Source organism: Thermobia domestica, chromosome 3 (genome assembly GCF_964235325.1).
Source record: "Thermobia domestica chromosome 3, izTheDome1.hap1.1, whole genome shotgun sequence".
Classification (NCBI taxonomy): domain Eukaryota; kingdom Metazoa; phylum Arthropoda; class Insecta; order Zygentoma; family Lepismatidae; genus Thermobia; species Thermobia domestica.
The window spans coordinates 17,366,576-17,389,245 of record NC_137456.1 but is presented as its reverse complement, the minus strand read 5'-3'; the positions used below and the strand labels follow the sequence as shown (position 1 = coordinate 17,389,245).

At 34.9% G+C, this 22,670-nt stretch overlaps 1 protein-coding gene across 14 annotated transcripts in view; it reads right to left on the bottom strand.

Moving 5' to 3' along the window:
* The window catches only part of LOC145680198 (uncharacterized), a 490,330-nt gene that overhangs the window by 215,613 nt on the left and 252,047 nt on the right, over positions 1-22,670 (bottom strand). Inside the window, exon 4 of one of the 14 annotated variants that reach the window (XM_081750480.1) lies at positions 17,833-18,168. The exons of 12 other annotated variants lie outside the window; for them this stretch is intronic. In XM_081750480.1, the coding sequence (XP_081606606.1) occupies positions 17,859-18,168 (310 nt within the window). In that variant the 3' untranslated portion in view covers positions 17,833-17,858. Of the gene's footprint in view, positions 1-17,832; positions 18,169-20,550; positions 21,845-22,670 lie in introns of those variants that run through there. One more of the 14 variants, XM_081750470.1, reaches the window with a different exon arrangement.

The window sequence follows — 22,670 nt, the reverse complement described above, 5'->3', positions numbered from 1 at the left end:
AAATGCTGTATTCATTAGACCTCACTCTCCGCGCCTAAAGAGCGGAGCCCCCTCCTATCTAATAGACCTATCTTCTAGCTGTTCTCCCCAAGCATTCGGCTCCTATGCTAGTTGCCTATTCGCTAACGACATTTCTTGGCAGCGCAGCCAGCGACAACTATTAAGAATTAGCAAGAATGAAAGAGTGAGATGTCTCCGTTTATAATAAGGAAGAAATCTACAAGTTTTTGTCTAGATGTTCGTGTAATCCGTGATACAAATTTTTCGAAGTTTGCTTATTAAAGTTACTTGCAAACTGAGATGTGTTTCCTTTACAATTTGGATATATAAGCCTACCTAAGTATTATAAAAATGAAAAAAGACATTGTTATATCATAACGGAAAAAAACGTTGAATCATTCGTAATGAATTTCAGAACGAACGATCAATGCGACTTCTTCAGATGCAGAACTAGGTCCTAGCCACCTGGATGATTGAGCTTTATTATGAATAGTTGTCTTGTAAGATAACAATTTTAATACGTGCGCATCTTTATCTGGCCGTGATCGAATTTGAATTGAAGTATATATGTTCTACATCATCTGACAACATGTACGTACGAAAGTTCCGATTTTTCTGATTCCCTGTTTAGTAGTGAACTCAATTACTATTGAGGATGATTTTATTTAGGAGTGACTGAAATAAGAATTTCAAGGTGACCTGGGCATTTAAATATCTTGTGTAACTGCTGGTAGTGAACTTGTTAATGTAAAAAATCAATGAAAATCATAGATCTGATGAAAGATGACAGATGGATGTCTCACTGTCATTCTTATGCTTTTACATAAAACACTTTGTCTAATACAATTACATATATAATTTGCTTTTGGAACCTAATTTACTTTGGATCACTTTTTCCCATTACTGCGCCTCTACTCACACAAGGAGGAAAAAAGTATTTTAACTAGATTGCCACTTACACAAAGTTATTTCGCAGAAGGCAAGCTTACGAGTTTCATGAACAGGATGAATCTATAATTATTACACGCGAAGAGATTTATCCAGGATTAGAAAGTAATGGAATAGCGATTTGTAAGAGAGAAAGGAACAGTAACTTCAGCGAATCAGAATTCGCTTGTTCTGTTTTTTTCCATCCTTATCTCTTACTAGGCTAATCCATAAGTGCAAACTTTTTTTTTTCACATAATAATTTTTTCTTATGAGAGAAAAATAACATAATCTTGATATGAAACAGTGGTTCTTTAAGATTGATACGTTGAAAATCTCAGATTACGATATACTGGTTGCAAACATTTATGAAAAATTACACTTGTGGAGTCTGTCTATAAACATTCAAACGAGAATTCCAATTGGAATTACACTCAACATTTTTCACATTCTATATTGTATATGGCAGAAGTATGAACACAAAAGAAAGAGTATATGTAGGAAATAATAAATAAGAAAAGTATATGTAACAAATATTAAAACAAGGAAATATGGTAAGAAATATTAACATATAAGAGGAAGTATATATACGAAATAATAGCACATAGGAGGAAGTATATGTAATAAATACAGGGTGTCCCACTCGGAAGTGACCCCAGGAAAAGTGTCATAAAATTTTTAATAAAAGAGGAGATGTAACAAAATTTGTACGTACATGACATAACTTTATGGTTGAGAGATGAAGGTACATTACAATAGGTGCTGGAAGTGACCTCCCCCCTTATATACACAGTTCAACACGGCGCTGCATGTTCATGAATGTTGCTGCCACAGTATTGGGCGTGACTGTTTGGATTTTGCGGCGAATGTTCTCACGTAACTCGTCTATATGGCAGTATTGTAAATCTGTGAGGTGTGGCAACAATGAGATTCGTGGTTGTGGGTCTTGTGTGGATGAGGTGTGTCTTGTGGATGAGGTGTGTGGTTCTTGTGTTTCAGTGTAGCCTGGCTTACTGTTCGTGCAGTTTTGTGCGACTTGCTTTTTCCGGTGCTGTTTGATATTCTGTGGAAGAGTGCGTGTTTCTTGTGAAAAAATATTGGATAAGTGATTCCTTTAAGACATGTCAGAATACATGAACTCACAAAACATACGTTTATGGAGTACTGATAACCAGCATGCAGTCGTTGAATAACCCCTTCATTCACGGAAGATAGGCGTGTTCCGTGCATAATCACAGCAGCGCATCATCGGCACAATGTTTGTGTTACTACTGTCACCAGTGAAGTGTACCAGGTGTTGTTTCATGAATTTGTGAACCAGTTGGGTGACAAGAAACTGGCATTTGGTTGGTATCAGCAAGATGGGGCAACATGCTACACGTTTAAGGCGAGTATGGCTGCGGTGGAATCATTTTCCGCTAACAGAGTGATTTCCAAAGGATTGTGGCCCCCAGGTCACCTGACTTAACCCCTAACTTTTTCTGTGGGGTCACCTTAAAGGTAATGTGTACAAGCACAAACCACGCACCATCGACGAGTTAATTTCTCAATCATAAAGATTAATGTACAAATTTCGTTTCATATCCTCTTTTATTAAAATGTTTATAACACTTTTACAGGGGCCTCTTACGAATAGAACACCATGAAGAAATATAAGTAACAAATATTAACACATAAGATAAAGTATATGTGAGAAATATTAACACATAAAAAGTATTGTACCTTTATAAGAATTAAGACCGTACACTTTCTTGGTGTATACTATTTTGGAGAGTCATTTTTCTTTCTGACTTTTCCGGACCAAGACAGAACATTTTTCAGACTACAATTTACTACATTTAAATAAACGCCATGGTGTCCATGAATCACATATGATGAGAAAATCACTGGAAGAACACCTTTAGCCTTTCATTGATGTAACCGGGTGTTAAAAAATGTCATTGCTGAAGACGATGGCAAATTCTAAGTATCTTTGTGGTCTTACATCTTTCCATATAGCTAGCCCTACCCACCTTTGTGTTTTAATATAAATGATACATTTTTCTAATATTGCACAATGTTATATAAAATAACACATATGAATAAGTAACAAGACATAGATAATATATATGAATATGTGAAAGAGTGCTTTTTTTAAGGTAGAAATGTTTACAATCATACGAATAAGTAACATAACGATGACGAGATTAGAAGTTGCTTATGCGTTTCGCTTGCGATCTCTTATATCACTGGAGTGTTCTCTTTAAATCTTTCATTTGTTTATCAATTTTCTTTATCCAACCATATTTTGTTAAATACAATTCCCTTTGCTTAGTTACAACATTAACGTAGAAAAATAGACATCACCTTATTTGACACATAATAAACCTACAAGTATCTGAATATCCATGCTTCAGAAGCCTCCGCTCACTCTGAGATACGTTTTCCTTAGAGGATACAATACAAATTGATGCATAGAAATTGTATTAACAATACTAGTATTAAATTTGTTTTACTTTCTTTGCCAAAGATAAAAAATAAATTAATTAATTTCAAAGGTAAAGCAAAAAGGTACAAATATATAATATGCATAAATGTAATTATTGTAAGTTAATATGACTAGCAATACGTCAGTCTGTAACTTCCTTCCATCTTTACTACAATATATGCGAAACGAGGCATAAAAGGAATTAGAACATCTTGCTCCGTCAAGTAACTTCAATACGGGTGAGGTTAAATTTACATTGAAGTTCCAACACCCGATCGTGGCATGACACGTAAGTAGTAGGCCCCCCCGTATGGCCGAATGACTCATCCTCACTCTCTTTTACGACCAGGGTGAAAGGTCAATGACCTGGCCCGGGGTCAATGACCTAGGGGTACCTAGGACCACCCCCTCTAAATTTTGGCAGGGGTACCTTGGCCCACCCCCTAAATTTTGGCAGGGGTACATAGGACCACCCCCCCTTAAATTTTGGAAATTGCCAAATCTAAAAATTTGGTATGGTAGCCTAGGACCATAGTATGTACCTCTATCCGTATTGGGGGTCTATGTCGTTCCCTTTTATGGGTAAAAAATTGCCAAAAATTCAAATTTCGGGGGTTTTTGACCTAATTTATCCCCTTGGATGAGGTATTATTATCCTATATAGTTATATGGGCGTATACAGGGGTCCATTACCTTTCATAACATATGGGTATATTAATGCACCCCTTGAAAAATTTGGGAGGGGTACGTTGGCCCACCCCTTAAATTTTGGAAATTGCCCAATTTAAACATTGGGTATTATAGTACAGGACCCTAATATGTATCATGATAAATTTGGGTGGTCCACCTCATTCCCTTCTAGGGGTATAAAATTGCCAAAATATAAACGTAAGCAATACGTTGTACCACGTGTTTGGTCTTTTGGCCCAATTTGTCCTCTTGGATGAGGTCCTATTACCTTATATGGTTATATGGTCATGTATAGGGGTCCATTCCCTTTCATAACATATGGGTATAATAATGCTCCCCTTGAAAAATTTGGGAGGGGTACTTTGGCCCACCCCTTAAATTTTGGAAATTGACCAATTTCAACATTGGGTATTATAGTATAGGACCCTAATATGCATTATGATAAATTTGGGTGGTCCACCTCATTCCCTTCTAGGGGTACAAAATTGCCAAAATATAAACGTAAGCAATACTTTATATCACGTGTTTGGTTTTCGGCCTAATTTATGTGCTTGGATGAGGTCCTATTACCTTATATAGTTATATGATCATGTATAGGGGTTTATTACCTATCATAAGACATAGGTACATTTGTGCACCCCCGGGAGGGGTACAATGGTCCACCCCTTAAATTTTGGAAATTGACCAATTTAAACATTTGGTATTATAGTACAAGACCCTAATATGTATTATGATAAATTTGGGTGGTCCACCTCGTTCCCTTCTAGGGGTACAAAATTGCCAAAAATATAAACGTAAGCAATACGTTATACCACGTGTTTGGTTTTTGGTCGATTTTATTCCCTTTGATGAGGTGTTATTACCTTATATGTTTACATGAGCGTATACAGGAGTCTATTACCTTTCATAAGACATGGGTATATTGATGCACCCCTTTAAATTTTGGGAGGGGTACCTTGGCCCAACCCTTTAATTTTGGAAATTGCTTAATTTCAACATGTGGTGTCATAGTACTAGATACTAATATGTATCATGATAAATTTGGGTGGTCCACCTCGTTCCCTTTTAGGGGTACCAAATTGGCAAAATATAAACGTAAGCAATACGTTATACCACGTGTTTGATTTTTGACCTAATTTATCTCCTTGATGAGGGCCTATTACATCATATAGTTATATGGTCATATAGGGTCCATTCCCTATCATAAGACATAGGTACATTGATGCACCCCGGGAGGGGTACAATGGCCCACCCCTTTAATTTGGAAATTGCTCAATTAAACATTTGGTATTACAGTATAAGACCCTAATATGGATCACTATAAATTTGGGTGGTCCACCTCGTTCCCTTTTAGGGGTACAAAATTGACAAAATATAAACGTAAGCATTACGTTGTACCACGTGTTTGGTTTTTGACCTAATTTATTCCTTTGGATGAGGTCCTATTACCTTATATGGTTATATGGTCATGTATATGGGTCCTCGCTATCATAGTACATGACCTCAATATGTATCATGATAAATTTGGGTGGTCCATCTTGTTCCCTTTCATGGGTAAAAATTGCTAAAATATAAACATAAGCAATATGTTGTACCATGTGTTTGGTTTTTGGCCCAATTTCTTCCCTTTGATGAGGTTTTATTACCTTATATGGTTATATGGTCATGTATATAGGTTCATTTCCTATCATAAGATATGGGTACATTGATGCATCCTTTAAAAATTTGGGAGGGGTATCTTGGCTCATCCACTCGGTTTTAGAAATTGTTTAATATAAGCATTTGGTATCATAGTACAGGTCTCCAATATGTACCACTATAAATTTGGATGGTCCACATCGTTCCCTTTTCATAGGTAAAGAACTACCAAAAATCAAATTTCGGAGGTTATTGACCCCTATTTAGCATGTTATATGGTTTATTACCTTTATATGTTTATGTTCCCTTTTAAATTTGGGAATTATCAAATAACAAAATTCGGTAAACGTTTTCTAAGACCCCATTGTAGATGTTGATGTTCCTCTTATGGCCAAATATTCAAAATGTAAATGTTATTGACCGGCTTTATTATTGAATAAGTACAGGATTTATTACTTTTTTTCATAAGACACAGGTGTATTTGTGTACCAATCTTAAATTTTGGAAGGGGTACATTTCTTATTGTCGTATCAATAATTGGTAATTGTTCATTGGGTAAATCATTACGATCACGTGATCGGTTATTGACCTATGATGGGATTAGGAGTCCAGGACATTGGTACATTGAAACTTTGTAGGATAATTTGAGAATGCGTCATTGGTTTTGATTATTCCCGCCAAATATAAACGTAAGCAAGACGTTGTACCACGTGATTGTCCTTGATGAGGTAGTGTACAGGGATTCATTTCCTTTGTTGTGGTACTTCTTAAGTTTGAGTACACACACACTTCTAGAAAACAGTTGGTTCTACTCAGGTAAACAATTGACGGACATTATTGACCTTATTGAACATATAATGATATGATTAACTCTAAGACTTAGGTATATCAAGAGAAGTATTCTTTAAATTTGGGAATGGTGATAAACAGAATTTTAACATGAGGTGCGAAATTTGAAACAATACATTGAACTTTAGTCACAGCTCATAGTCTAAGATCATTGGTGGTGATTGATTTGAAATCTGATAGCTAACCTTATTGAATCTTATGACTCATAGACGAAAGGCAATACATGCTACAACAGTTTAAAATTTAATCATAAGGTGATGTAATCTGACACTAGCAAAGTTATTGTGTATGCAATTTGATTGGATGATCACTATCTTTCCTGCAATCTGATTGGTTGATCACTATCTTTCGTGCAATCTGATTGGTTGATGATTTTCAAATCTTTGCTGTATTCAGTTTTAAGTTTAACATTTAAAAATCTTGGTTTCGTTCAACATTTTGCACTCACTGATAAATATGATCAAAACCGTTTATTTGTTAATCGAATAGTTAAAAACCGGTTAAAGTTTGACGGTTAACCGTGAAACGTAAAATTTTTTGCTTGAAACTTTTTGTTTAAAAATTCTTGCTTTCAAATTTTTGTTTGATTTTTTTTGTTTCAAAATTTGGTTTGACATTTTTCGTTTCCAAATTTTTTGTTTCAAAATTTTTTGTTTAAAAATTTTTCGTTTGAAATTTTTTGTTTGAAAATTTTTGTTCGAAAATTTTGTTTAAAATTTTTTGTTTGAAATTTTTTGTTTCAAAAATTTGTTTGAAATTTTTTCGCTTCAAAATTTTGTTTGAATTTTTTTCGTTTGAAATTTTTTGTTTGAATTTTTTTCGTTTCAAAGATTTTTGTTCTAAATTTTTGTTTCAAAGTTTGAGTTGACATTTTTAAAAGTTTGTGCACCTATTAGTAAAGAACCGGAACTGTTTAGAACAAAAACCTTTGACAACATTATGGTGCAATAGTACACGTCAGAACCTGGGGTTGTACTTGAAATGAAAAAAAAATTCATTGAAATGGATCATTTTATTACACTCCACATACATCCATACCAGATAGTGGTTCTGGATATTGTCGATACAATGTATTTTGAACTTCTTGCACTAGTTTGTCTTTAGCATATAATTTTAATTCCAATTGAAGTCTTTTAAGGTCTAATGCAATATCAATTGGTGGAAACTCAATGTCCATTTGATCACAAATAAACTGTTTATCAATACAGGTATGCACCCACGAACGCTGTTGACAACCATCACAATATCTAGATACATGTTGTACAATATGCATAACACATTTTTCAAAATAGTACTTTTTCAGGAATATACTTGTTTTGTTACACATTTCCACTGCATGTTTCACACACTGAAATACGCTGATAAATTTGTTCCATTCAGTTTCCGTTAGATACACCATATTGCGAGGGACATGGAATGTACTCTTCTTACGTAACAGCACCATCTTCTCTTCGAGGACTGTACGCAGCACCACTTCATGATTTGAGCCTAATGATTTGACTATGGTCACATTTAGCTCATCATGAAAATAATCGTTCATTTGGTCGATTCGTGAACATAATATTTGCCATTCTTCACAGGTCAGTTGTACACCAAATTGTTCTGCTTTGCCCAATCGAATCACTGGGTCAAATGTTCTAGCACTGATACCAATCATCACATGTTTTGTTTGAAATATATTTATTGGATAATAGCTTGCGAAGATGAACTCTTTATCGTTAGAAGTACACATCTTTCCTCCTGAAAAGCACTTGCTCAAATGATTTCGTGGGATGACACTGTATTTGCTGGTTTATAGTTATTGCTGACGTCATTGGAAAGGAATGTGCTGACGTTTGAATTCATGATTTCATCACAGTTGCTGACGTCATGCCGACCAACCAAATTCATACAACTACGGCTGACGTCATTGGAAAGAAATGTGCTGATTCATGATTTCATCACAATTGCTGTGTACTAAATTCAAGTTGATGACTTCGACCCAAGAATCCTTTGTAACATAAAGATACAGATCCAGTATTTAAGAAACGCAGTAGTTCTTCTTGTTTTGATGCTTCCATGGGTAAATATCTTGCTGGTAAAATTATATTCTTATCATTTTCAAGCTTCACTACGATTCTTAATCCAAACTTTGTAGGGATCATTTGGCTAGCTAAGATTCTATAAGGTACATTCTGTTGTAAATCAGTAATCTTGGTAAATGATTTCATCACATCACGTGTGTTTAGAAACTGCAGACAAGTAGCCATGATGATGTTATCATGAATACTAACTCGAACGATACTTATATATGATGCAAAACTGATGACGTTGCATTATCATGTTCTGACATGTACTATTGCACCACATGTTGCCAGAGGTTTTTGCTCTAAACAGTTCCGGTTCTTTACTAATGAGTGCACAAACTTTTAAAAATGTCAAACCAAACTTTGAAACAAAAATTTAGAACAAAAAATCTTTGAAACAAAATTTTGAAACGAAAAAAATTCAAACGAAAAAAAATTCAAACAAAATTTTGAAGCGAAAAAAATTTCAAACAAAATTTTGAAACAAAAAATTTCAAACAAAAAATTTGGAAACGAAAAATTTCAAACAAAAAATTTTAAACAAAATTTTCGAACAAAAATTTTCAAACAAAAAATTTCAAACGAAAAATTTTTAAACAAAAAATTTTGAAACAAAAAATTTGGAAACGAAAAATGTCAAACCAAATTTTGAAACAAAAAAAAATCAAACAAAAATTTGAAAGCAAGAATTTTTAAACAAAAAGTTTCAAGCAAAAAATTTTACGTTTCACGGTTAACCGTCAAACTTTAACCGGTTTTTAACTATTCGATTAACAAATAAACGGTTTTGATCATATTTATCAGTGAGTGCAAAATGATGAACGAAACCAAGGATCACGTGATCGGTTATTGACCTATGATGGGATTAGGAGTCCAGGACATTGGTACATTGAAACTTTGTAGGATAATTTGAGAATGCGTCATTGGTTTTGATTATTCCCGCCAAATATAAACGTAAGCAAGACGTTGTACCACGTGATTGTCCTTGATGAGGTAGTGTACAGGGATTCATTTCCTTTGTTGTGGTACTTCTTAAGTTTGAGTACACACACACTTCTAGAAAACAGTTGGTTCTACTCAGGTAAACAATTGACGGACATTATTGACCTTATTGAACATATAATGATATGATTAACTCTAAGACTTAGGTATATCAAGAGAAGTATTCTTTAAATTTGGGAATGGTGATAAACAGAATTTTAACATGAGGTGCGAAATTTGAAACAATACATTGAACTTTAGTCACAGCTCATAGTCTAAGATCATTGGTGGTGATTGATTTGAAATCTGATAGCTAACCTTATTGAATCTTATGACTCATAGACGAAAGGCAATACATGCTACAACAGTTTAAAATTTAATCATAAGGTGATGTAATCTGACACTAGCAAAGTTATTGTGTATGCAATTTGATTGGATGATCACTATCTTTCCTGCAATCTGATTGGTTGATCACTATCTTTCGTGCAATCTGATTGGTTGATGATTTTCAAATCTTTGCTGTATTCAGTTTTAAGTTTAACATTTAAAAATCTTGGTTTCGTTCATCATTTTGCACTCACTGATAAATATGATCAAAACCGTTTATTTGTTAATCGAATAGTTAAAAACCGGTTAAAGTTTGACGGTTAACCGTGAAACGTAAAATTTTTTGCTTGAAACTTTTTGTTTAAAAATTCTTGCTTTCAAATTTTTGTTTGATTTTTTTTTGTTTCAAAATTTGGTTTGACATTTTTCGTTTCCAAATTTTTTGTTTCAAAATTTTTTTGTTTAAAAATTTTTCGTTTGAAATTTTTTGTTTGAAAATTTTTGTTCGAAAATTTTGTTTAAAATTTTTTGTTTGAAATTTTTCGTTTCCAAATTTTTTGTTTGAAATTTTTTGTTTCAAAATTTTGTTTGAAATTTTTTTCGCTTCAAAATTTTGTTTGAATTTTTTTTCGTTTGAATTTTTTTCGTTTCAAAATTTTGTTTCAAAGATTTTTTGTTCTAAATTTTTGTTTCAAAGTTTGGTTTGACATTTTTAAAAGTTTGTGCACTCATTAGTAAAGAACCGGAACTGTTTAGAGCAAAAACCTCTGGCAACATGTGGTGCAATAGTACATGTCAGAACATGATAATGCAACGTCATCAGTTTTGCATCATATATAAGTATCGTTCGAGTTAGTATTCATGATAACATCATCATGGCTACTTGTCTGCAGTTTCTAAACACACGTGATGTGATGAAATCATTTACCAAGATTACTGATTTACAACAGAATGTACCTTATAGAATCTTAGCTAGCCAAATGATCCCTACAAAGTTTGGATTAAGAATCGTAGTGAAGCTTGAAAATGATAAGAATATAATTTTACCAGCAAGATATTTACCCATGGAAGCATCAAAACAAGAAGAACTACTGCGTTTCTTAAATACTGGATCTGTATCTTTATGTTACAAAGGATTCTTGGGTCGAAGTCATCAACTTGAATTTAGTACACAGCAATTGTGATGAAATCATGAATCAGCACATTTCTTTCCAATGACGTCAGCCGTAGTTGTATGAATTTGGTTGGTCGGCATGACGTCAGCAACTGTGATGAAATCATGAATTCAAACGTCAGCACATTCCTTTCCAATGACGTCAGCAATAACTATAAACCAGCAAATACAGTGTCATCCCACGAAATCATTTGAGCAAGTGCTTTTCAGGAGGAAAGATGTGTACTTCTAACGATAAAGAGTTCATCTTCGCAAGCTATTATCCAATAAATATATTTCAAACAAAACATGTGATGATTGGTATCAGTGCTAGAACATTTGACCCAGTGATTCGATTGGGCAAAGCAGAACAATTTGGTGTACAACTGACCTGTGAAGAATGGCAAATATTATGTTCACGAATCGACCAAATGAACGATTATTTTCATGATGAGCTAAATGTGACCATAGTCAAATCATTAGGCTCAAATCATGAAGTGGTGCTGCGTACAGTCCTCGAAGAGAAGATGGTGCTGTTACGTAAGAAGAGTACATTCCATGTCCCTCGCAATATGGTGTATCTAACGGAAACTGAATGGAACAAATTTATCAGCGTATTTCAGTGTGTGAAACATGCAGTGGAAATGTGTAACAAAACAAGTATATTCCTGAAAAAGTACTATTTTGAAAAATGTGTTATGCATATTGTACAACATGTATCTAGATATTGTGATGGTTGTCAACAGCGTTCGTGGGTGCATACCTGTATTGATAAACAGTTTATTTGTGATCAAATGGACATTGAGTTTCCACCAATTGATATTGCATTAGACCTTAAAAGACTTCAATTGGAATTAAAATTATATGCTAAAGACAAACTAGTGCAAGAAGTTCAAAATACATTGTATCGACAATATCCAGAACCACTATCTGGTATGGATGTATGTGGAGTGTAATAAAATGATCCATTTCAATGAATTTTTTTTTCATTTCAAGTACAACCCCAGGTTCTGACGTGTACTATTGCACCATAATGTTGTCAAAGGTTTTTGTTCTAAACAGTTCCGGTTCTTTACTAATAGGTGCACAAACTTTTAAAAATGTCAACTCAAACTTTGAAACAAAAATTTAGAACAAAAATCTTTGAAACGAAAAAAATTCAAACAAAAAATTTCAAACGAAAAAAATTCAAACAAAATTTTGAAGCGAAAAAATTTCAAACAAATTTTTGAAACAAAAAATTTCAAACAAAAAATTTTAAACAAAATTTTCGAACAAAAATTTTCAAACAAAAAATTTCAAACGAAAAATTTTTAAACAAAAAATTTTGAAACAAAAAATTTGGAAACGAAAAATGTCAAACCAAATTTTGAAACAAAAAAAATCAAACAAAAATTTGAAAGCAAGAATTTTTAAACAAAAAGTTTCAAGCAAAAAATTTTACGTTTCACGGTTAACCGTCAAACTTTAACCGGTTTTTAACTATTCGATTAACAAATAAACGGTTTTGATCATATTTATCAGTGAGTGCAAAATGTTGAACGAAACCAAGATTTTTAAATGTTAAACTTAAAACTGAATACAGCAAAGATTTGAAAATCATCAACCAATCAGATTGCACGAAAGATAGTGATCAACCAATCAGATTGCAGGAAAGATAGTGATCATCCAATCAAATTGCATACACAATAACTTTGCTAGTGTCAGATTACATCACCTTATGATTAAATTTTAAACTGTTGTAGCATGTATTGCCTTTCGTCTATGAGTCATAAGATTCAATAAGGTTAGCTATCAGATTTCAAATCAATCACCACCAATGATCTTAGACTATGAGCTGTGACTAAAGTTCAATGTATTGTTTCAAATTTCGCACCTCATGTTAAAATTCTGTTTATCACCATTCCCAAATTTAAAGAATACTTCTCTTGATATACCTAAGTCTTAGAGTTAATCATATCATTATATGTTCAATAAGGTCAATAATGTCCGTCAATTGTTTACCTGAGTAGAACCAACTGTTTTCTAGAAGTGTGTGTGTACTCAAACTTAAGAAGTACCACAACAAAGGAAATGAATCCCTGTACACTACCTCATCAAGGACAATCACGTGGTACAACGTCTTGCTTACGTTTATATTTGGCGGGAATAATCAAAACCAATGACGCATTCTCAAATTATCCTACAAAGTTTCAATGTACCAATGTCCTGGACTCCTAATCCCATCATAGGTCAATAACCGATCACGTGATCGTAATGATTTACCCAATGAACAATTACCAATTATTGATACGACAATAAGAAATGTACCCCTTCCAAAATTTAAGATTGGTACACAAATACACCTGTGTCTTATGAAAAAAAGTAATAAATCCTGTACTTATTCAATAATAAAGCCGGTCAATAACATTTACATTTTGAATATTTGGCCATAAGAGGAACATCAACATCTACAATGGGGTCTTAGAAAACGTTTACCGAATTTTGTTATTTGATAATTCCCAAATTTAAAAGGGAACATAAACATATAAAGGTAATAAACCATATAACATGCTAAATAGGGGTCAATAACCTCCGAAATTTGATTTTTGGTAGTTCTTTACCTATGAAAAGGGAACGATGTGGACCATCCAAATTTATAGTGGTACATATTGGAGACCTGTACTATGATACCAAATGCTTATATTAAACAATTTCTAAAACCGAGTGGATGAGCCAAGATACCCCTCCCAAATTTTTAAAGGATGCATCAATGTACCCATATCTTATGATAGGAAATGAACCTATATACATGACCATATAACCATATAAGGTAATAAAACCTCATCAAAGGGAAGAAATTGGGCCAAAAACCAAACACATGGTACAACATATTGCTTATGTTTATATTTTAGCAATTTTTACCCATGAAAGGGAACAAGATGGACCACCCAAATTTATCATGATACATATTGAGGTCATGTACTATGATAGCGAGGACCCATATACATGACCATATAACCATATAAGGTAATAGGACCTCATCCAAAGGAATAAATTAGGTCAAAAACCAAACACGTGGTACAACGTAATGCTTACGTTTATATTTTGTCAATTTTGTACCCCTAAAAGGGAACGAGGTGGACCACCCAAATTTATAGTGATCCATATTAGGGTCTTATACTGTAATACCAAATGTTTAATTGAGCAATTTCCAAATTAAAGGGGTGGGCCATTGTACCCCTCCCGGGGTGCATCAATGTACCTATGTCTTATGATAGGGAATGGACCCTATATGACCATATAACTATATGATGTAATAGGCCCTCATCAAGGAGATAAATTAGGTCAAAAATCAAACACGTGGTATAACGTATTGCTTACGTTTATATTTTGCCAATTTGGTACCCCTAAAAGGGAACGAGGTGGACCACCCAAATTTATCATGATACATATTAGTATCTAGTACTATGACACCACATGTTGAAATTAAGCAATTTCCAAAATTAAAGGGTTGGGCCAAGGTACCCCTCCCAAAATTTAAAGGGGTGCATCAATATACCCATGTCTTATGAAAGGTAATAGACTCCTGTATACGCTCATGTAAACATATAAGGTAATAACACCTCATCAAAGGGAATAAAATCGACCAAAAACCAAACACGTGGTATAACGTATTGCTTACGTTTATATTTTTGGCAATTTTGTACCCCTAGAAGGGAACGAGGTGGACCACCCAAATTTATCATAATACATATTAGGGTCTTGTACTATAATACCAAATGTTTAAATTGGTCAATTTCCAAAATTTAAGGGGTGGACCATTGTACCCCTCCCGGGGGTGCACAAATGTACCTATGTCTTATGATAGGTAATAAACCCCTATACATGATCATATAACTATATAAGGTAATAGGACCTCATCCAAGCACATAAATTAGGCCGAAAACCAAACACGTGATATAAAGTATTGCTTACGTTTATATTTTGGCAATTTTGTACCCCTAGAAGGGAATGAGGTGGACCACCCAAATTTATCATAATGCATATTAGGGTCCTATACTATAATACCCAATGTTGAAATTGGTCAATTTCCAAAATTTAAGGGGTGGGCCAAAGTACCCCTCCCAAATTTTTCAAGGGGTGCATTAATATACCCATATGTTATGAAAGGGAATGGACCCCTATACATGACCATATAACCATATAAGGTAATAGGACCTCATCCAAGAGGACAAATTGGGCCAAAAGACCAAACACGTGGTACAACGTATTGCTTACGTTTATATTTTGGCAATTTTATACCCCTAGAAGGGAATGAGGTGGACCACCCAAATTTATCATGATACATATTAGGGTCCTGTACTATAATACCCAATGTTTAAATTGGGCAATTTCCAAAATTTAAGGGGTGGGCCAACGTACCCCTCCCAAATTTTTCAAGGGGTGCATTAATATACCCATATGTTATGAAAGGTAATGGACCCCTGTATACGCCCATATAACTATATAGGATAATAATACCTCATCCAAGGGGATAAATTAGGTCAAAAACCCCCGAAATTTGAATTTTTGGCAATTTTTTACCCATAAAAGGGAACGACATAGACCCCCAATACGGATAGAGGTACATACTATGGTCCTAGGCTACCATACCAAATTTTTAGATTTGGCAATTTCCAAAATTTAAGGGGGGGTGGTCCTATGTACCCCTGCCAAAATTTAGGGGGTGGGCCAAGGTACCCCTGCCAAAATTTAGAGGGGGTGGTCCTAGGTACCCCTAGGTCATTGACCCCGGGCCAGGTCATTGACCTTTCACCCTGGTCGTAAAAGAGAGTGAGGATGAGTCATTCGGCCATACGGGGGGGCCTACTACTCACGTATTAGTCCACTTTGCACACGCAACTTTATTGATAAAAAAAGTTATTTAGTTACGCCATGAAACATAGCTGAGCAAGCGTCAGCGAGCGAAGGTGATTAGAAGCCCCGCAGGGCTCGTTTTATTCCACCTTTATCACAATTCACAGAACACCCTTTCCTTCACAGCTGACACTCTGCCACGATAATACCACGTGACATTACGTCACGATCGGGTGGTACAACTTCAATGTATATTTAACTTCACCCCTTCAATACTGTCTTTTAATTTAACAACTTTTCATCAGGTAAAATCAAATAGTTTCCCAGCCTTATTCTGCGAAACCCTTTAAAAGCGGAATGCAGGACATTCTCGCATGACTTGAGTAGTTTGTTTCTCATGCTGTAGCCTAAAACATACTATCAACGGGCTTGAGCAATAGCACAAAGATGTCTTCCAACTGGAGAACCATTAAGTGAATGGGGACTCAAGTTTTCTCGTCTTTACTAGATAGAAACAGCCAGAATGGTAGCTGCGGCTGCAGTCAGACTCAGATAACTAATGCCTAATACAGATAATTACAGTCCAAGTGCAAACTGGATTCAAGTAAGACTTAGCTATAGTCCGCGTCATCCGAATTGGCGTACGGCATCAGCCAATAAGTTCGCAGTGCTGTTACTAAACCTTCAAGAAAGAATCTAATCGTTCATAAGTGTCCAAAAATACGAACAAAATCAATTATGAATGATTAGAGTGTACATTGAAGGTTTAGTAACAGCGCACTGCGAGCTTATTGGCTGATGCCACACGCCAAATCGGGTGACGCGGACTATAGCCATAACACTAGTGCATAGGGACACCTTCTAATGAGAGGTGGGTTCAAAATATACCACATTGACTTGACACCTAGTCTTCCGTTCCAAGCGCTGCTTTCGGCTGAAAGAATTCCACTCCCTTTCGCTAAGGCTTTCTCGCTTAGCAACAGCTGAGCCCTTATTGGCTCAACGTGTGGGTGTAAGTTTAGTTCGAAGTTTTGCCACGGCTCAAGACATTTTGGCAGCACTATAGATAGGAACAATTACAATGAAACCACGCAACGCAGAGAACGCGGTTTAGAACATCACACTCGAAGTCATACCTGCTCGGTTGAAAAACATATGTTTCAAATCTGCGCAAGATGTGTGCGAGGGACTCCCCAAAGGAACATAGGGATTACTGGCCAGGTTATAGGGAATTCCATATATATAATGTGTTGTTTTGGTTACTAATTGTTGTTTAGCTATCCTTGTTGAAACTTATAGAAACAAAATGTGCGTGTTTTCGAGATGTCTATCATTCCGTATGTGCCAGTGATTTTCTTCAGCCGAGTGATATTTTGTAAACCCATTAGCGAAATCTTACAGCAGTGTTACCATGGGTATGCTTGCTTAGCAAGAGCGCGTACGTTTCATGGTACAGGACGAAAAGCAGATACTGAGGTACTTACAATTCGATTCGAAGTCATGTGAGTTTATAGCAGACAAGATATCACGGTTCTTCAATATTATAATACTATCATTTCTTGACAATATATTATTTTATTCTTCATCCGTCCTCTTTAGTCTGTAGGGCAGCATCATCGGACATTGAAGACTTTTACTACCTCCTCATAAAGTAGGACTATTTGACACACATTTAATGACGTCAATGCCATGTATAAAGTGGTATTGGTTATTGATTTATCATCTTTTCGACATAAAGTAAGCTTTATTGTGTTCTTTGGGATACTTTTTTCATATTTAATTCGAAAATTTCACGACATTTGATTTTTCTTAAAGTATAATTTATTTTGACGCTTTAAATAGGCATACAAAATACATAAATGCGAGAAAAAACTTTCTTTATCCACACATGTCTCATTGTTTATCTTGCGCTATTAATTACCTATGTAATGCAATTGTGACATTTCAAACCTAATTTGGATTTAAAACATTTGCCGCAATTATTGCAAGAAAATGGCTTTACATTTGAATGAGCAAATTTCCTATGGCGTCTATAGTTGCTATTGTCACTAAAGCCCTTAAAGCATACTTCACAAGTATAAGGTTTCTCTCCCGTATGAATTCTGAGATGCGTTCTCAGGTTGCGCCCAGAAGAAAACTGCTTCCCACAGAACTTGCAGACTTGTATATTCGTCACTTGCCCCTGTATCATCAACATTCTTGAGTTTACATCTTGTGAAACAGCAGCGATACTGGAAGAAACGGAGAGTGCACTTTTAATTACGTTCTCCTTTTTAAATATTACATCTATATCTCTTACTTTGTAGCACAACTATACATGACAGCGATGGAACGGGTCACATACTTCATGACCCATAGAGCCGGAGGCAACCAAATATCGTCATACACATGGATAGTACTATGAGGCTGCTAATAAAATTTTAACAAACACGGTTCTCTCTTTTCACTAAACAGATAATTTCCTTTCTTATATGCGTCTGTATGTCAAGTCATTGCACTGAAAGATAATTAGAAGGTTCATTTTGTACAAACGCATTACAATCACAGAAAAGAAAAGCTACATTGTTTTGTTATTAGGGATTGTCAAAATTTAATCGAGTGAGTGTATAAAGCTTGTGTAGAATTATCGCTGAGCATAACAATGTTTTGACAAATATTTTGTCCAAAACCATTCCATTATTTTTCAGTATGAAAAGACGAATAAACATTAAATTATTTTTAAATACCCAGGACACGGAATTTTGATTAAGAAATGTCACACCGGGAATCAAATACTTATATATTTGAACTCGAGTAGTATTAATCAAAAATCCACTCTAAAATTTCGGCTGCTTCTGGATCATCGGGTTTGTCCGGGCCTGAGTCAGTCTGTCGTCAGGAATGTCAGTTAGAAAAGCAAGCTCCAGACCAGAGTGAACCAAACAAAGGCCATAATTCCTGTGACTTGTACAATCACTGAAACAAAGATTCTAATTCTAAAGAAAAATAATGGAGTCTTATAGGCCTTCGCTTTACGATCTTTCTCCCACAGACTTAAAACTGCCTTGTCCTAAACTCAGGTGCGTTTATGCAGAAGCACTAGCTAGCGTGCTGAGTGGAAGAGTGGTTATATCTACGAACAAGTCTCATTTGGTTTAATCTGTCATACAGTTATAACCGTCACCAGGTTATAGAAGTATTATTTGTGGACGCTCTGTATATTTTGGAAGACAGTAATTATTTTTTTTTTTCGATTTATACTTTATTCTGCGACGCAAATAAGTTCTTTCTTCGGTGGGAATTGTTTCTTTCCCACGCAATTGAACAAAGAAGTCTTTATTGTCTATTATATATATTTAAAACGTTGCTTTGTGGTGAGAACATTTCAGTGATCAACGAAGCTTCTCAGTGTTTCTTCCTAACAGTAATATGCAAAAAAAAAAAAAAAAAACTATGTTCTATGGTTATTTGGAACTGAATTAAGTGTATCATCCAATCATTTATGGAAACACTGCGATCTAAAGCAAACCAGGTGTCTGAGCACCAAGGAGACGCCAGCCACATCGCTTTAGCAGCTTGTTATCTAAATGTTCCCACAGTCAAGTTATCGCAATATCTTCTGCGTCGTGGCCAGTGGACTAAAATTAACGTAAACTCTTTTTATGTTCTATTTATATTTCCATACAGGTGATTTACCCTGAGTGCTTTTGAGAATGAACTGCCAACATTGATCAGTGGATCAATGCAGCTCGTAACTCGAACTTCTAAGTTCGAGGAGTGTTACTCCACGTTTCGAGGTAGCAACCACGCACGTTGCGTCAAGCATCAAGTATAATGTTGTGCTAAGGGGTATGCGTTATTAGCCAGTGAAGGACTTAATCATGGCTAGCCCCAATCAGTGAAACCCAGGTTCACACACCTTGTGCGTATAAGTTATAAACGCGCCCTCCAACATTATCATTCCACTTTGGAGACGACTTATTTTTACTGAGGATTAACGTCGACATTTGAGAATGGTTTGGAGCAGCAAATATATTACTTCGTGGGATTATCCCGGCGATATTTCCCCAGTGCTAATCCCCCAAGTGCATTAGTGGTGTGAGAAAAGTATATCTAATGGAATCATTATCTTAATCTTCAATTCTAATATATAAAGTGACAAAGGGCTAAAGTATAATGGGAAAGTAAAGTATGATTTTATTAAAGGAAATAATTATAAATATGCAATGTTGAGTGTTGTGATTATTTTTCTAATCCGTTTAAAATTTGTGACCCTATGAAGCGTAACGCTTTCGCCTTTAGTGTGAGTGTTCCCGAGTTGGATTCCCGATGGACACATGTTAACAGCTTTTTCAGGCCAGCTATCCTGAGTGAGATTTTAGTGGGTTTTCCTCATTCACACCAGGCAAATGCCAGGATGGTACAAACCCCAGGCCGATACCTATCTTCTCCATTCCTTTATTACTTTCCATCTCCGGACAGTACGCTCGCCGAAGGACCTCATACATGCTGGGATTAAACCCACAAACAACCAGAAATGTGTATAAATAATATTTAAAATATTTATTGGTAATTTATCAATTGTGTTGTATATTCTACATTTACACTATTTTAATAACACTTAGAAGTTAGTAATTTTTCGATAACCATTACACAATAGAAAAAAAATACTTCACACTTTTTAACATATTTGAAAAATATACTACACTACATGTATTTAGATAATTAAAATTCATTACAATAGTCCGAATTAAACTACGCTGGTGTCTTTTCTTGAATTAAACTACGTACAACAACATAGATATGAACATCAAAATTAAATCACATTTCTATTTGTTCCACGATTAAGCACCAAGGCTAAGGAAGACAATGATGATGAATGAAATGATGGAAGAAAGCGGGGAAAATCCCGACAAAACCAACACACATGGTGTCTGACCACCACAAAGTTCAAATGGCACAAGCTAGGATCGAATCAGGAATCCCATGCTCTAGAGGTGATCGCTCTACCTCTGAGCTGTCGTGGCCCCAAATATGAACTTTACTATCCGTACATGGCCGAGGTAACATTCACACTTTCTTTAAGAAAGGTCTCAGGTTCGTTCCCACTTTAAGCACTAATAGGTTATGTCCCATATAGTTTCAGTGCTAACAAGGAACGTTGAACTAAAAAAAAAAAAAAAAAAAAATCACTAGACAATATTAAATATATTATAAGTTAGTTTTTACTTATAAATACGTGCTATTCTACACAGCTAGAATAACAACTGAATAATACTGATTCTTATGTTTCACAGTAATTTCGAAGAAAACTCATTATTGTGTTATAATATATTGAACTTGAACATCCCATTGTAAAGAATGGAACACAAAAGAATCTCTCTAAACTTTGTCCACAGTTCTCAGGTTTATCAGTTTAGGCAGGTGAAGACCGGTTCTTCAAGGTCAATAGAATTTTATCAAAATACATATTATTAATAATACTAAATAACAAATGTTCATTTGAAACATTATACACAGCTTGCTGGAACAATGAAAATAAACCAAGTATTGATTTTATAGATAACAAAATAAGTTTCCGTTGTTTAATGACTCATTATTTATTATCTCGTGTCATCACCGAGATGATGAACATAGTGAATTTTCAAATCTTTTCTAAACTTGAAGCTTTTGCCGCATTGATCGCAACAAAATGATTTGACATTTGAATGAGCATATTTCTGATGACGTCTGTAATTGCTTCTGTCACTAAAACTCTTCAAGCACAAGTTACAAGAAAATGGCTTCTCTCCTGTGTGGATTCGGAGATGCGTCTTCAGATTACGTGTATTCGGGAAGATCTTCCAACAGAATTTGCAGATATTCGTTGTTCGATCCTCTCTTCCCCATGTTCCTGGGTTAAAATCATCTTGAAACTCAGCACCAACACTGGAAGAAATTGAGATATTTTAATTACGTTTCTTTTTTTCTTATGTTTATACCTACAGAGTATTTTTTACATAAAATAATAAAAAAGTATTATTTATTTTCATTTCTTGTTCCTTCTTTCTTATATCACAACACAAGACTTTTACTTCTAGAGAGCAACTTTTAAATTTACTGACTTTAAAATTTATCTCCTTATTCACACACTTAATGGCTGCTTATCAGAGACCCCACAATTAACATATTTTACAACTTTTTTTTGGGGGGGGGGGCAAAAGATTCAATATATTTCAATCAAAACTTTTATTGTAGGCTTTATATCTGGAGAACTACATACAGTGTAGCCAAACCCAAAATATCACTTAACTCGGTATGATGTGCTTATTCCATAGAAAATACGAAAACTCGATTTAGGGGTCGTTCAAAAATTTTGTGGCCCCCTGATCCCAAAACTAATTTATTGGCCAAAATCGCAATTAGTTTTTGTAAAATTCTTGTTTTCTTTCAACCGACAATAGGAGAGAAGGAACTTCGTGAAAAAGAAATTAGTTCGGGATTTCGACGAATTTGGATATGCCGAGAAAGTGGTTATTAGACATCTGCCCTTAAGTTCATTCTGATGTTTGTACACTCGTCTAGAGGTTATACCATTCAACACATCCGGACGAAATTTTGAACTTGAGATTTTCACAAGAGTCTCCAGACAGCTCTTTGGATTTTCTTCTTTACCTCAGAAATAAGCACAATTTACTACGGACTAAATTTTTTAAAAAGCTAGTTCCTCAAAAACAGCTCTAACAATATTCTGTGCTACCCATACATGAAACCC